General features: G+C 37.3%; 3 protein-coding genes across 6 annotated transcripts; 2 read left to right on the plus strand and 1 right to left on the minus strand.

Moving 5' to 3' along the window:
- Window positions 1–1,575: 1,575 nt before the first annotated feature.
- LOC121800181 (gibberellin 20-oxidase-like protein) lies at window positions 1,576–2,814 on the minus strand. The gene is made up of 2 exons (XM_042199769.1): window positions 2,424–2,814; window positions 1,576–2,344 (listed from the first exon to the last, which is right to left on the minus strand). Exons 1-2 carry the CDS (start codon window positions 2,765–2,767, stop codon window positions 1,744–1,746), a joined length of 945 nt encoding a protein of 314 aa, XP_042055703.1. The 5' UTR covers window positions 2,768–2,814; the 3' UTR covers window positions 1,576–1,743.
- Window positions 2,815–5,425: 2,611 nt separating this feature from the next.
- On the plus strand, window positions 5,426–8,789 carry LOC121797661 (receptor-interacting serine/threonine-protein kinase 4-like). 2 transcript variants are annotated; one of them, XM_042196304.1, is made up of 12 exons: window positions 5,426–5,957; window positions 6,087–6,137; window positions 6,219–6,392; window positions 6,551–6,682; window positions 6,764–6,897; window positions 7,187–7,273; window positions 7,490–7,612; window positions 7,763–7,918; window positions 8,011–8,112; window positions 8,184–8,369; window positions 8,442–8,509; window positions 8,580–8,789. In XM_042196304.1, exons 1-12 carry the CDS (start codon window positions 5,936–5,938, stop codon window positions 8,671–8,673), a joined length of 1,329 nt encoding a protein of 442 aa, XP_042052238.1. In that variant the 5' UTR covers window positions 5,426–5,935; the 3' UTR covers window positions 8,674–8,789. The 2 variants fall into 2 exon arrangements, with proteins under 2 accessions (XP_042052238.1, XP_042052239.1); XM_042196305.1 differs by having other exon boundaries at window positions 8,601–8,789.
- A 2,757-nt stretch (window positions 8,790–11,546) lies between these two features.
- On the plus strand, window positions 11,547–14,876 carry LOC121798019 (putative pentatricopeptide repeat-containing protein At3g01580). Of its 3 annotated transcripts, none has more exons than XM_042196836.1 (4): window positions 11,547–13,967; window positions 14,307–14,449; window positions 14,539–14,604; window positions 14,675–14,876. In XM_042196836.1, the coding sequence occupies exon 1, from the start codon at window positions 11,720–11,722 to the stop codon at window positions 13,640–13,642; it is 1,923 nt and encodes a 640-aa protein (XP_042052770.1). In that variant the 5' UTR covers window positions 11,547–11,719; the 3' UTR covers window positions 13,643–13,967; window positions 14,307–14,449; window positions 14,539–14,604; window positions 14,675–14,876. The 3 variants fall into 3 exon arrangements, with proteins under 3 accessions (XP_042052770.1, XP_042052771.1, XP_042052769.1); XM_042196837.1 differs by having other exon boundaries at window positions 11,547–13,673; XM_042196835.1 differs by having other exon boundaries at window positions 11,547–14,449.
- The last annotated feature ends 1,102 nt before the right edge of the window (window positions 14,877–15,978 follow it).

The following is a 15,978-nucleotide window of genomic DNA, read 5'->3' on the forward strand; positions in this document are numbered from 1 at the left end:
GAAATATAAAAATGGTCATTATTTGTAGGCCAGCTTCTAATTACAATCAAAGAAAGCAGCGTTTCATTAGAAAATGACAGTTAAGGAAAAAGCCCGCAATCTTAATAAAGATTATGTATATAAGATTGTGATCATCCAAGAATCATTCTTACAATAAGAACTATGAATCAATATTATTCTTAAAATTTTAATCTAATGAAATTCATTAGTGATAATTGATTAATAATTTATAAAGAAAAGATAAATGTACATATTGTACTCGTACATAATTTAAGCAGATACTAGTATATTGCAATCTTAATTTTAAAACCAGATATTGAAGACATGTACTTAACGTAAATATATTAAATAAATTGTGCGTTGTAGTAATATTTTATGTTATTATTGGTCGAACGGATCATTTCACTATACCCACTTACAAAGCTAGAACCAATTTATTATTGTTCATGTACATATTTGTTCATTGTACCAGTTTTATTATAACCTAAATTATAACGTAGATTATAGATGGATGCACACTAAGTGTGTACGATATTGATCGTGTGTTTTCAATGCATAAAGTTATTGCATTTTAATTGTGATGCATACCATCTTTATATCTACTTGTTTTTTCTTGGACTCTATCCTACTTCAATAATAATAAAAACACTAATTATTATTGTTATTATTACTGTTATTACATAAGAGTATTGTAGATATATTTATGCATAAGCATTTATATTCCCTTAAATAAAGAATACCGATGAAGGTCAAAAGTTGATAAATTAATGATTATTCTAATTTTACCAACTTAGGCAAGGATTCGAAAGCAAAACGTAGGAGATTATATCTTTCCAGGATGTTTTAAAAGTAAAAAAAATTAGACATAATAATTAAAGCAACTTTATCATGGCTGGCTACGAAGACGATTTGAGTAAGGCTTAATATTTTAATGTGGTATATGTCTGCAATTGTGCTAACAATTCACTATATTTATCAGTTTTAACTGATAAATATTTTTAGACCCACTTTTAGTTTTAAGTGCATTCTAGATCATACGTTCTAGAGATAAAATCCACTACTATAAAAAAATGTTAACTGGTGCTTCAAATGATCACATTTGTAGCTCAGTCATGCATGAATTTTCTAATACTATTTTGTTTTGTGAATAATGAAATTTAATAAAAATATCATACTAAACTACAGTTACAAAACATTATAACTTTATTGGTGTATAGCATATGGGTTGGGAATGGTCACATCTAAATTCAAGTGAAATACATTTAATAATAGTAACAATAATTCGATTGGGGCATAATATAAACTCAATATCAACAACACCCTACCAATAAACATAAAATAATAAATTGAAACAACCCTTTAACAATTCTCCTGGAATAAAAATCTGAGTTTGAACATGACCAGCGCCAAACACTTCCCAAATCATATAAAATGCCCCCAACCACTATAATCCCATAGCTGGAATACCTAAATCTTAGATTGAATTGATTTATATATATAAAAAAAAAACTCCATGTGATCGGCCAAAAACATACCACTACAAGTTGACTCTTCCACAAAAGACAAGGCTGCACATACTCAATAAATTACCTTATTATAACACCTTACATAAATTAATACCAAATGTTCCAACTTGGAAGTTAGAATTCCAACTGTTTCAACCACCTCAAATTCTCTCACAAATTATACACATTCACACATTCACAAACAAAGGATGAAAAAAAAAGGTCAAGTGATGTTACTTTAAGGAAGAGCTGCAAAATCCTTCACAGTAAAGCCAACCTTGTCAAACTTGCCCCTCTCAGTATTCTCCCTGAAGGTCAAGTACTCCGAGCAGACAAAGGGCTTATACATCCTGGCGTCGTGCTCCCCAACGACGTCGTCTGGTGCTTCGACCACCTTGTGATCCTCGAAGCACCAGAAGAAGGCCAGCGAGAAACGCGTCCAGGAAGGCTTCCTCCTCCCAAGGACCACCCTGTGCTCGGACGAGCGAAGCCTGTCGTTGCTCCAGGCCTGCAGCATGTCCCCCACGTTGACCACGAGGGTCCCCTCCCGAGGGGCGATGCTCATCCACCGCCCCTCCCTCGACCTCACCTGCAGCCCCCCGATCTCGTCCTGGTACACGATCGTCACACAGCTCATGTCCGTGTGCATGCCTAAGCCCTCCGCCTCCTCCGAACTGCGAGGGGACGAGTAGTTGTTTATCCTCATGTATCCGTGGCAATGCTGGAATTCGGAGTCGTAGTATTTGGAATCAAATTCCTTTCCAAGTGTGGTCAGGATTAGCCTGAGGATTGTCTTTGAGAGCTCTGTCAATCTGCTCCCATACTCGTGCATGATCTCACTGGACAGGATGATCTTGTTACATGTATATAGTAATATAGACAGACAGAGAGTATATATAGATATAGATATATATATACCTGAAGTCATTGTCATGGTGTCCAAGGGCATGTGTAGAATTCTTAGCGGAAGCTGCGAAATCGGGGCCGGAGACTCTGAGGCTCTCGAAGAAGGGGGAGGCGATGAAGAGAGGGGTGTAGGTTTTGAGGCCGAGTTTGAGCTTGGATTCGGATGGGAGAGAGAAGATATTGTTGGAGAGAGAGTAGATTTTGGTGAAGAGATCTTTGGAGATTCCATGGTTGATGATCTGGAAGAAGCCCCATTCTCTGGAGGCAGCGCCTAGAGACCTCAGGGCTGATGCATCCAAAGCCTCAGAAACGTCTAGAACTGGCAGCTCTAGGGGGTTTTCTGATTCATAGATCATCTTCTTTTGTTCCAGTAGGAAGTTGGTTGGTTGATGATAATGAGAAAATGAAATGTGAAGATATGTGTCAATCATGATTAATGTCCAAAGTGAATGCATACATATACGAGGTCGCAATCACAGTAATGACTTGACTTTTGTCTTTTTATACCACACCGTCAAAAACCTTGCAGTACTACAAGTATATTCAAGAAATTTGGAACTACTACTACTATTTCTGAATAAGGGAAATTAAGTAAGTGACAGCTGGGCAGCCATTATACACAAAACTGGGTCTCTGAAACCAAAGTCTTTGGGTTTATTAGTAATGTCAAACAAAAGAAAATTAGGCATCCAGCTTCATTTTTTCTTCATATTACTGCATAAATTATTAAAATCAAACCTTTGCAATTATTCTATCATCTGGATACTTGAGCATGGGATATTGTTTTAATATTTTGCTAAATCAGTAAAAAAATAAATGAAAGTAGAACAGATGTTGAACATGCGCCAGACATTATAAGGTCTGTTGGTTAGTAGATAACTGATAATCTTAAGTTATTTGACTAACGAACGTAACTAATGATCTTAACTTATTTGATCTTAAATGTTGTACTCATGTGTTTATCATATTTGATCTACACGTGTTTTGCTTTTAGTTTAATTTTTTTGACCAAATTCATAAAATGGTAAATATATTTAGAGCATCCGCAACGGTGGTGACGGTCGCCACCGCCGTCCGCGCCGCTGGCAAGGCGAAGCACCGCCGCCGCTGCGCTCGCGCCGCTGGCACGGCGCTGCTCGATGCATCGAGCAGTGCCGCGCCAGCGAGCAGCTGACGTGGCGGCACGGGATTGGGCAACGGCATAGCCGTTGCCTTCAAAAAAAATTTTATTATTTAAAATCGGTTTTTAATTAAAAAACCGAAAAAAAAAAAAAATCACTTCCCAAAAAAATTATAACCGTTTATTACCGTTTTTTACACTTTTTTATTATTTTTTCCCCCCAAAAATACACACTTTCATCTATAAATACCCTCACTTTCACACCTAAAAATTCACATCAAACTACACAATTCTCATCTTCATTCTCCAATATCCATTCTCATCTTCATTCTCCCATATCCATTCTCATCTTCATTCTCTCATACCCTAACAATGTCCGGCCAAGGCGATGATAACCCGCCCTCTCACGGTTGGAACCCCGAATGGTTTGGTGCACAACCGTTTCCTAGTCCGGAAACAGAATATTTGGCCCCTCCTCTCACCCAAGATTCGGCCGTTCCGGGTGCCTCCGAAGGGCGATACGGGTGGACACCGGAGCCTAGGCCGACCGTCCCTCCCAAACTCCGCCGGCTCCTACTCGTAGCGGTGTCCGAACACCGTACACTCCGACGGAGATGGATAAATTGTTCAAGGCGTACTTCGAAATCTCCGAAGATGCGGCGGTTGGCACGAACCAATCCGGCGATCACTTTTGGTGGCGCGTCTCTCGCTGGTACAATGCAAACCGGCCGCCGGGAACGATCGAGCGCAACGAGAGTATGGTGCGCAACTGCATCGGCCGAGCCAACGAAGAAATTGGCAAGTTCAATGGCTATTTCCTCCAGGAGTCGAGGAATGCCGGGAGCGGCCGGAGCGAGGTCGACATCATCACTGCCGCGCTGAGCACCTACCAATCCTTGAACGGTAAGTCGTTCAAGTACCTCAACGTTTGGCAGGAAACGCGGTTCCACCCGAGGTATATGGGAGGCGTAACATCCTCCTCGAGCAGCTCCTCCAAACGGTCAAGGTCGGTATCCCTATCCGACTCCGGCTCCGAAGAAGTGGCTAGCCAACTCGCCGGAGCTAACTTGGGTAGCCCCGATGCCGGACCAAGCGGTTCCCAACGCCGACCGCAAGGAAGGAAGAAGGCGGCGGCCGACCGCCGGCGCTCCGCGACTCCATCGGCCCCCGCCCCCGAACCCACACCCTATGTTCCACCTCCACCCCCGAACAACTCGTTATGGGCCCTTTTGGCCCAACTCAATATGGCCGATAAGTCAACTATGACCCCCACGCAACTTCAAACGCACGAGGACATGATATTGGGTCTCAAAAAACAATTAGGGTTGGTGTCGCCGGATGCGTAGTCTTCCTCGGGTAATATTAGCCAATAATCATGTAATTTTTTATTTTTAGGAGTTTAATTATGTAATTTTTAATTTTTAGTATTTTAATTATGTAATTTTTAATTTTTAGGATTTTAATTATGTAATTTTTAATTTTTAGGATTTTAATTATGTCTTTTTTATTTTATTTGTAATTTGTAATATTTATTGTGGTTTTTTAATGAATTTTAGTATTATGGAAATGTTTTTGTGTAATTGAATTTTAAATTAATTGTGCTCGTCCTTGCGGAAGAGCACAGCTGTAGGTATTGTGCTCTTGCCAGAGAGCAGACAGAAAAAGTGGGGTCGGGCCCACAACCGTGCCGCTGGCAAGAGCACGGTTGTGGATGCTCTTACAACCAAAAATGTTACTACTACTTAGTCTAGTTTTCATTCACAATTTGTTTCATATTGACCGGAAAGATCTCCTACTCCAAGACTCATAATATAATAAAATAATATTATAAAGTAATTTTATAACATTATTTTATTGTGTCGTGATCTGCATTGCGTATTGGTGAGTGTCTTCCTTCACGGCATAGCCGTAGCATAAGTAAAGTTGCTTCCCATTATTATTCTCTGCAAAAGCTCTCCCTCTCACTTCTCCTCTTCCGTCACAGCTCGGAAAGCTAACAGTTCTCATAGAAATCAAAGTAAAATATAATCCAACTCAAAAGTAGAAAGGAGAACGTATGTGCAGATCGAGGGAGGGGCGACCATGGAGTTTTCCGGCCGCCCCTAATATAAAGCTAGTGTGGTTTTGAAAATTAGGGCTCTCGATTTTGAGATTTTTTTTAACGAGTATTTTTTTGTTATTCTTTTTATTAGAAATGGTTGTCGCTCATATAACTCCGATTAAGGTACATTATTTGCAAAATGAATAGTTCTCATAATCCAAGAAAATGAGAAGCAAATTTCTCGACAGATAATAATGCAAACTATAAAATCTCGAAAGGCAACAATTCCTTTATGGCGCTCTCTCTATAAATAAGGTGGAGTGGTTTGATTAGCAATCATGTTTTTCTAAGAAGTTGATCGCCATGGGTTCTATTTCTGAAATTGGTAAGTCGATTAGAAAACACTTTTTTGTTTCACATTCTTGAATCACGCTCACACAGTTGCATCCAGCATCCATGTGTGTGTGTGTGGCGGGGCTTGAAGAACTCATTTTACAGTTGGTAAAAATGGCAGGTGCAGCGATTATCGAGGCTGCTGCTAGTGGAGACCTTAATCAACTCAGGGGTGAAGTCTTTTTTCTTGTCATATCTTCACCTTTTCTTGATTTTTTTGTATGTCTGATTCTGATACTTTATTTTTTCGCAGTAATTAGAAACAAGGTTGATGATATCAGTGAGTACCGGAAAATATGTGATGAATATAGTGACTTCACCACTGGCCGGAATGTCTTGCATCACGTGGTTGAAATGGGAAATTTTGAGATTTGCAAATTCTTGATAAAAACCGTCAAAGTTTATATTGATGCCTTGACTTACAAGGGTTCTCTCTCTCTCTCTCTCTCTCTCTCTCTCTCTCTCTCTCTCTCTCTCGCTTCTTCATGTGTTTATTTTGAACCAATACTTTTATTAATTTGATATTATTCTTCAAGTGTTTGTTCTGCGGATAGTATAGTATACTAACACCATAAACTGATTCAGGGGATACTCCTCTGGCACAAGCTGTCAAAGGGGAACATGTCAAAATTGTGAAGTTTCTCATCAATCAGCGTGCTGAAATTAATCTTTCAGATGTTGAGGGATTCACTCCGTTGCACTATGCAGTTCTAAAAGGTCAGTGGTTTTGTCAGCTGTAATGCTGTGAAAGACTCTGGTAATAGTGTAATATGCGTTAATGGATTGGTTTTGTTTCAGATAATATGGAGGTTATGGAATTGTTAAAAGGTGCTCTTGTCGAAGAAGCTTCTACAGGAGGAACACCTTTACAAGTTGCTGTTTCTCGTGGAAATGTTCAGGCTGTCAAGTATCTCTTGTCTCGTGGTGCACATGTGGGCAACCAAAACCTTCAGTTGCACTGATTTCCAATGATAGTCTTGTTTAAATCATTGTTTGTTTTGTTATTAGGACTGCAGTTTTTGTTTCTTAGTAACTTTTAACTTATTTCACATAATATTAATGTGGATAAGAGTTTGATTTGTTTAGCTCGTCAAATTTGGCCAATCATACTGATATGATCTTTTGACTTACTGTTTTAACATATAGTATTAATATATTTCTTGGATTAACTTATGATGTAATCTTGTGCAATTAATTCCTTTGCTGCTTTCCATTTTGCAGCCAAGTCGTTATTGTGCAGCTGTGGACACCCCTCTTACATGTGCAGTCAAGTCTCGCTCATTTGAATGCCTGAAATTGTTGCTTGCGGTATGTTTGGTAAAATGGAAATAACTTTCTCTTCTAATTTTCTGTTAGAGATTGATGTCTGGTGTTTTTATGTACTTCAATCATCCAACCTACTATTTGTGATAAATTATTCCCTGTTTTGGTATTAGATGATTTACTCAAAAATGAAAATCTCTCATGCTTCTTTAGCTCTGTTCCTCAACTATAGTTCCCTGGTTATGTACTTTCTCTTTGCAGGCTAATGCAGACCCAAATTCGTATTTCAGTTCAAGTCCTTTGGCATCTGCTGCAAAAGAAGGCGACACAAAATTTCTCGAGTGTTTGCTTAAAGCTAAAGCGGATCCGAATACAATTGAAAGAGTTAATTTCTAAGTTTCCCTTTCTTTACTGTGCTATTCTTCATCTTCATCTTCTACAGTTCTACATGTGATATCTTCGGCCCGTCTCTTGTTGCAAACATCCTGATGTTATCTACAGGACACTTATTGTACTGATAATGCCAACTTTCAGGATTTCTATATTAAACCTATTGAGGATGCTGCCATGGTGCATAATCGTGCAGCTGTGAAAATTTTGTTTCCAGTGACTAAACGGCTTGAAATTTATCCAAATTGGACTGTTGATGGCATAATCGAGTCCTTTCATTCTGAAGAATTTAAAACATTGGTCTGAAACTACTTTTTCATTGTGTAAAACTCAGCAGTACTTTGATCTTCAATTGGATTTACAACCTTCCTTTCTCATCACATATCTCTCAGAGAGAGCAGAAAAGGACAATGCACTTGGCTGGACTAGAAGCTCAAGGGATGCATGAGGCGAGCAATAAGCAATACCGCACTGCAACCTTAGTATATAGAATGGTAAACTTTTCTTCTTCCGATCATCTCGTGCTTGGCCATGTGTGATAAGTAATACTATATGTGATGTGCAGGCTAGCCTTCTTGATCCATCTAACCCCACATGGTTATCAAAGCGAATGCTGTTGCAAGCACACGCGGATGAAACCATATTTGCTCTGTTAGATGCTCAGGAATGCATTAGACTCAAGCCAGACTTCCCCGTCCCTCACCCTCACCACACAGGGGACATAGCTGCTGCAGCTAATCAGATATTCAAGGTACAGCAAACTCGATATCTACATCAGCGGTATCAATTCATAATCTAACGTTTAATGATTGTGTTTGTGAAGAAATTCCTCATGGCGGGCCTTGCATTCTCGCTGGATCCCTACAACGAGGCAACGTTATGTGCATTTAGGTAACCACACATCCTAATAATTTTCATTTTTTTGTTATGAAAATATACAATTTGTATAACTAGCTAGTAGTGTTTTGGTTTTTGATTGCAGAGTTACTATGTTTGATTACTTTGCTTCGTTTAGTCAGATGAGCAGCCCGGACATGATTTTGAGTTTTAGCTGATGATTAACATTGGATCATAATTCTATAGTCACGCTCATATACAGTGATTCATATCTCCATTGCAAATATGTGTTTCCAACTGATTCAATTGTGTTTTTTCTTTATTCTTACTAAAAGTTTGTCAAAGCATTCACATATATACAATATACGTTTCTTTGACAGACATCTTCTTGCTACTGGGAATCTTGGATGTTCTGACTAAGGAATTCTTGAGGTTACCGAAATACAAGTCTAAGTGACATAATTGATTATGGAACAAAATAATGTAGATCTGACTTTGTAGATATAAACTAGTAATGAAAGAGATACAAAAGTGATGAACACACCAATATACTATTTTCATTCACTGCAAATGAAAAAAAAAGGAATTAAAACTACAAACACTAACAAGGCAACTCAGAGTGTGTGAGGTGTGTATAAGTTGCAATTCCAAAAACAAAATAAATTAGAGCTGTAGATAGTATTCAATGTTGACTATCTACAATTTTTTAAAATGAGTAAAATATAAAAGTAAGAAGTCAACCAAGTTTGCGAGAAATATAAGTTCATGCAAGAAGGAAGTGAATCAATCTCAAAATAGGCTCAGATCAACGTGACTATGATTAAACAAAAGTCAAAATAAGATTTTTTTTTTGTTTTTTCTGGACCTACAGTTAATGGGCCTTACAACACAGTTTGAATATGTAACTGGGCCTTACATTGTAATCACGATATTAATAATTCCGTGAAAAATTGTACGAGTATATATGTTCAGATAAAACGACGTCGTTTGACCTAACGGGTACATGTTGCGCAAATTCAAGCTTTGTAGATATAAACTAGTAATGAAAGAGATACAAAAGTGATGAACACACCAATATACTATTTTCATTCACTGCAAATGAAAAAAAAAGGAATTAAAACTACAAACACTAACAAGGCAACTCAGAGTGTGTGAGGTGTGTATAAGTTGCAATTCCAAAAACAAAATAAATTAGAGCTGTAGATAGTATTCAATGTTGACTATCTACAATTTTTTAAAATGAGTAAAATATAAAAGTAAGAAGTCAACCAAGTTTGCGAGAAATATAAGTTCATGCAAGAAGGAAGTGAATCAATCTCAAAATAGGCTCAGATCAACGTGACTATGATTAAACAAAAGTCAAAATAAGATTTTTTTTTTGTTTTTTCTGGACCTACAGTTAATGGGCCTTACAACACAGTTTGAATATGTAACTGGGCCTTACATTGTAATCACGATATTAATAATTCCGTGAAAAATTGTACGAGTATATATGTTCAGATAAAACGACGTCGTTTGACCTAACGGGTACATGTTGCGCAAATTCAAGCTTTGTAGATATAAACTAGTAATGAAAGAGATACAAAAGTGATGAACACACCAATATACTATTTTCATTCACTGCAAATGAAAAAAAAAGGAATTAAAACTACAAACACTAACAAGGCAACTCAGAGTGTGTGAGGTGTGTATAAGTTGCAATTCCAAAAACAAAATAAATTAGAGCTGTAGATAGTATTCAATGTTGACTATCTACAATTTTTTAAAATGAGTAAAATATAAAAGTAAGAAGTCAACCAAGTTTGCGAGAAATATAAGTTCATGCAAGAAGGAAGTGAATCAATCTCAAAATAGGCTCAGATCAACGTGACTATGATTAAACAAAAGTCAAAATAAGATTTTTTTTTTGTTTTTTCTGGACCTACAGTTAATGGGCCTTACAACACAGTTTGAATATGTAACTGGGCCTTACATTGTAATCACGATATTAATAATTCCGTGAAAAATTGTACGAGTATATATGTTCAGATAAAACGACGTCGTTTGACCTAACGGGTACATGTTGCGCAAATTCAAGCTTTGTAGATATAAACTAGTAATGAAAGAGATACAAAAGTGATGAACACACCAATATACTATTTTCATTCACTGCAAATGAAAAAAAAAGGAATTAAAACTACAAACACTAACAAGGCAACTCAGAGTGTGTGAGGTGTGTATAAGTTGCAATTCCAAAAACAAAATAAATTAGAGCTGTAGATAGTATTCAATGTTGACTATCTACAATTTTTTAAAATGAGTAAAATATAAAAGTAAGAAGTCAACCAAGTTTGCGAGAAATATAAGTTCATGCAAGAAGGAAGTGAATCAATCTCAAAATAGGCTCAGATCAACGTGACTATGATTAAACAAAAGTCAAAATAAGATTTTTTTTTTGTTTTTTCTGGACCTACAGTTAATGGGCCTTACAACACAGTTTGAATATGTAACTGGGCCTTACATTGTAATCACGATATTAATAATTCCGTGAAAAATTGTACGAGTATATATGTTCAGATAAAACGACGTCGTTTGACCTAACGGGTACATGTTGCGCAAATTCAAGCTTTGTAGATATAAACTAGTAATGAAAGAGATACAAAAGTGATGAACACACCAATATACTATTTTCATTCACTGCAAATGAAAAAAAAAGGAATTAAAACTACAAACACTAACAAGGCAACTCAGAGTGTGTGAGGTGTGTATAAGTTGCAATTCCAAAAACAAAATAAATTAGAGCTGTAGATAGTATTCAATGTTGACTATCTACAATTTTTTAAAATGAGTAAAATATAAAAGTAAGAAGTCAACCAAGTTTGCGAGAAATATAAGTTCATGCAAGAAGGAAGTGAATCAATCTCAAAATAGGCTCAGATCAACGTGACTATGATTAAACAAAAGTCAAAATAAGATTTTTTTTTTGTTTTTTCTGGACCTACAGTTAATGGGCCTTACAACACAGTTTGAATATGTAACTGGGCCTTACATTGTAATCACGATATTAATAATTCCGTGAAAAATTGTACGAGTATATATGTTCAGATAAAACGACGTCGTTTGACCTAACGGGTACATGTTGCGCAAATTCAAGCTTTTCTTACCCGCCACAATAATCTTGAAGCCGCTGCACCGCCACCCTATCTTCGTTGATCTCTTTCCCAACATCTCTCTCGCTTCACGGAGAAGAAGTTATACAACCTTTGTATTTTTTTCTGAGGGCACATGTCTAATGTGATCCGACCACGAAGTGCCCACCAAGTGTTCGATAAAATCACTAACATACGCCCACCTCGTCAGAGCTCAACAAACTACAACGCCCACAAACCTGCATACAGACAGCGCCCCAATTTGGTAGACGCATTCGACTATTTTGAACAAAACGATATCATAAAATCATGGACATCGAGAATCTCGAGTTTGGTTCGGGAAAATCGGTCCCGGGAGGCTGTAGATGTGTTCAAATTGATGCTATTCAATGAGAAAAGGCCGAACTTTGTGACGGTATTAAGTGTCTTAAAGGCTGCTGGATCGCTTGGATCGAAAGATTTGACGTCTGGGATTCATGCTTACTCTATGAAAATGGGGTTGATTGAGTCGCAGGTAGCTGTTGCTACTGCTCTTGTTGGCATCTACTCTACTTGGGATATGCCGAGTGCGTGGAAAATATTTGATCAGACACCTAAAAGAGATTTGGTTTTGTGCAGTGCAATGGTTTCTGCAGTTGTGAGCAATGGGGAGTATTTGGAATCCTTTAAGTTATTAAAAGAAATGGTTTTAACAGGTGTGGAACCAAATCCTGTAACGTTTTCGAGTGTACTCCCTGCCTGTGCCGAGTTAGGTGCATTATGGCTAGGGAGAGAAATTCATGGTTATTCCATCAAAAGGTCATTTGACAATCATATCGTTCTTCTCAATTCGATTCTGGATATGTACTCCAAATGCAGGCATTTGGAGGCAGCCATAGATGTTTTTGAGCATATGCAGAACAAGGATGTCATTTCTTGGAGAATCATAATACGGGGTTGTGTTGAAAATGAGAGGCCCCGGAAAGCCTTGAAGATCTTCCTGGAATTGCTTGCTTGCTGTGTTCAAAATGTGGATGAACGTATCATCCAAGAAGTATTTGGAGCATATAAACAGTTGGACGAGAATTATTGCAGGCATGGATTTCATAGTCTTGTATTAAAAATGGGATTTACTTCAAATGTTCCTTTGGTGACTGAACTTCTTCAACTCTATGCTAAATTTGGCGATATTGAGTCAGCCAGGAATGTGTTTGATCATCTTAAATGGAAAGATGTTATTGCTTGGAGCACTATGGCTTCAGTTTATGCTCAAAGTGCACAACCTTATATGGCATTTGGCATACTAAGAGAGATGCAATTGGCTGAACAGAATCCTAATTATTTCACTTACGTTAGTTTATTGCTGGCTTGTAGCTCACTTGAAGCTCTGGAGATAGCCCAAACGATGCATGCACAGATAATAAAATATGGATATTCAGCCAATGCATATTTGACATCTGCATTGATTGATTTGTATTGCAAATTTGGGGAAATAGGGAAAGCTGAGGCTATTTTTGATGAAAATACCACCAAAGATTTTATATGTTGGAGTTCAATGATAAATGGCTACGCGGTTAATGGCTGCGGAGAGCTGGTTCTTGAGTGTTTCTCAAATATGCTATGTAATGGAATAACGCCTAATGATGTTGTTTTCGTATCAGTTCTCTCTGCCTGCAGTCACTGTGGGTTGGAGTATGAAGGTTGGAACTGGTTCAATGGGATGGAAGCCATGTACGGTATCAAGCCAAATCTTGCACATTATGCTTGCATGGTGGATATGCTTAGCCGTCGAGGAAGTATTGAGGAGGCTCTTGAATTTGTTAATAATATGCCAATGGAACCCGATAAACGGATATGGGGATCTCTTCTTGCTGGATGCAGAAACTCTCATGGACCTAACGGAATCTTGGAAGATGTTGCCAAGAAACTGATCAGTTTGGACCCAACGAATTCTAGCTACTACATCATTCTCTCGAATTTGTACGCAGACCAGGGTAGATGGAAGGAAGTTGAGAAGTTGAGAAATATGATGGACACCAAATCGCTTAAGAAAGTTGTGGGTTATAGTGCTATGAACTAAATCTTATACAGATACTGTGGTCATACAGATTGTATGTTCTCCTAACCTGATGACAGATGAAAATTTCTTACATATTCAGCTTTTTAGTTGTAAAGTACAAAAGAAACATTTTTTTAGTTCATAGCCATAGCTATGATTTCAAGTAGAATAATGGAAATGGTGTTTCTATTTGAGTTCGGGCTGGTCTCGATTCCATAGCATAAGATGATGGTAGCCTTGAATGATTTAATAAGTTTTGTTTGAACTGAAATTATGTTTTGAGAGGCTGCATTGGAAAATCAACTAAGACTCCATGATCTGTTGGAATTATCTTGATTTTTATCAGGTCAGAACTCAATGGCCAATACTGGGTTACAACTGCTAGCAGTCTCTGCATTTGTATATTTTAAAGCTTAGGTGTACTGCTTCGCTACATCTTTTCACATTGGTTTTGAGATTGTTCGTTGTTATTGTTCAGTGCTGTGCGATATGGATTCGAGATGATTATACGTTATCCTCGTATTACTAAAATATATGTATCTGTGCTTTGTTCTTTGGTTCATGTTGATATTCGTAACTGACCATAATAATGGAGTTTATTAAACTGAAGTTTACGTAATTACTGCTGGCATTTAATAGACAACACATGCAGTGTTTAGCTTCTTGTAACCTCTCAATGCAACAGGTATTGAAATTACATTTAGATAAGCTCTACTTCTGCTTCTATGAATAATGAGAATAGCCAGGCAGTTCTAGATCAAATGAAAGGTGCAATTCTTGAAGTGCTTCTTGTTAGTGCCAAAGGCATCGATCGCACCCATATTCTTGGTACTACAATCTCCTTAACTTCACACAGTTCGACAAATACTCTCTTTATCCCTCTCTCTATTAACGTTTTGGATATGGTATGTTAACAGGACACCCCGGTTACCATGTTATTGTTGAATGTGGTAGTCAAGTATTCACAAGCAAGACATCATCAGGTTTTCTTAGAGATAGACTTCTCCCTCTTCATAAATCGACTGTGTTATTAACACCATTTGACTTTTGCAGGAAATCTGGGAAAATTCTACTGGAATGAAAAGCTTGTGTTCGAGCTGCCAGAATCGAGCTGGAGAGTCTGAGCCATCTGAAACTCAGGATTGTGAAAGAGGAGCGTTTCAGTGATGACGACTTTGTTGGTGAAACCATGCAAGTTTCACTTTCTCGCATGCTAGTTTTCTATGATGTTTCGTCTAGTTAGTTAGATAAGTATCATATTCTTGTTTGCAGAATCTTCATCAAAGGAATTATTGTGGAGGGGAACTACAAAGGGCTGGCAGAAATCCTCCCTGCCCCCTTTAATGTGATGCTTGAAGACGACACTTACAAAGGGCGAGATGACCGTTGGAATGAAGTTCATACCGAATGTGAGTTTCTGTATCACTGTATGTATGCATAACATTTATCACCAGATGATGCTTAATATCTGTTCTCTGTCGACTCTGATAGGTTGCTGTGAACGTGGAAGGGAAGCAATGCGCGAAGAAGGGAAACGATGTAGGATCAATATGCTCTGTGATCACAAGCATTTGGAAACTCAAGTGGTGGAGGCTTTTCTCTTCTTATAAGAGTAGGCATCTCAAGAACAAGAACAAGAACAAGAACAAAGAGAACTAGGAAACACTCAGATTAGCTATTGATATTGTTGATGAAACATCACTCGTAACTCAGGATTCATAACCGTGATATTGGGGACACAAAACAAGGTAACGTAGGGAATTAAAGCTGTATCCCAGGAAATAAATATAAATACAAAATCTAAATTTTTTGTTTTGAAATCTAAAATATGTGAAATTTTCACTTTATTCTTGTTTTAATTTTTTTCAATTAATATTATGAGTATTCTTGTTTTAACTTTTTCAATTAATATTATGAGTGTGAATTAGTTTATGCCAGTTTCTCATAACATTTAAATTTCTTAATTTTTCATATTTCACAAAAATGGAAACAATGAACACTTGTTAAATTAATTTTTCAATTCATAATGCCACGTTTCGATATATACGGAGTAGTAGACTTTCACTACACGTACAACGGTACAAGGAAAATAAACATATTCTGATCAAACATAATGTCCCAATGCTACTCTACTTTTTTTCTTTTTAAATGATTTTTTACTATATAAATATAGTTTTAAAAACGGTTGACAAATGTCACTCAATTATGGATAAATTACCAGAAAATATAAATTTTGGTAAAATTTAAATTTATTTTTCAATTCTAAAAACCAACTAGAAAAATCCTAAAGTTTGGAATCGTTTATAATTTCTCAGGACAAAAAGGTCGATCGTTTTAAACTTGTGTCCAACTAAATG

This window comes from Salvia splendens, chromosome 4 (assembly GCF_004379255.2).
Source record: "Salvia splendens isolate huo1 chromosome 4, SspV2, whole genome shotgun sequence".
NCBI classification, from domain to species: Eukaryota; Viridiplantae; Streptophyta; class Magnoliopsida; order Lamiales; family Lamiaceae; genus Salvia; species Salvia splendens.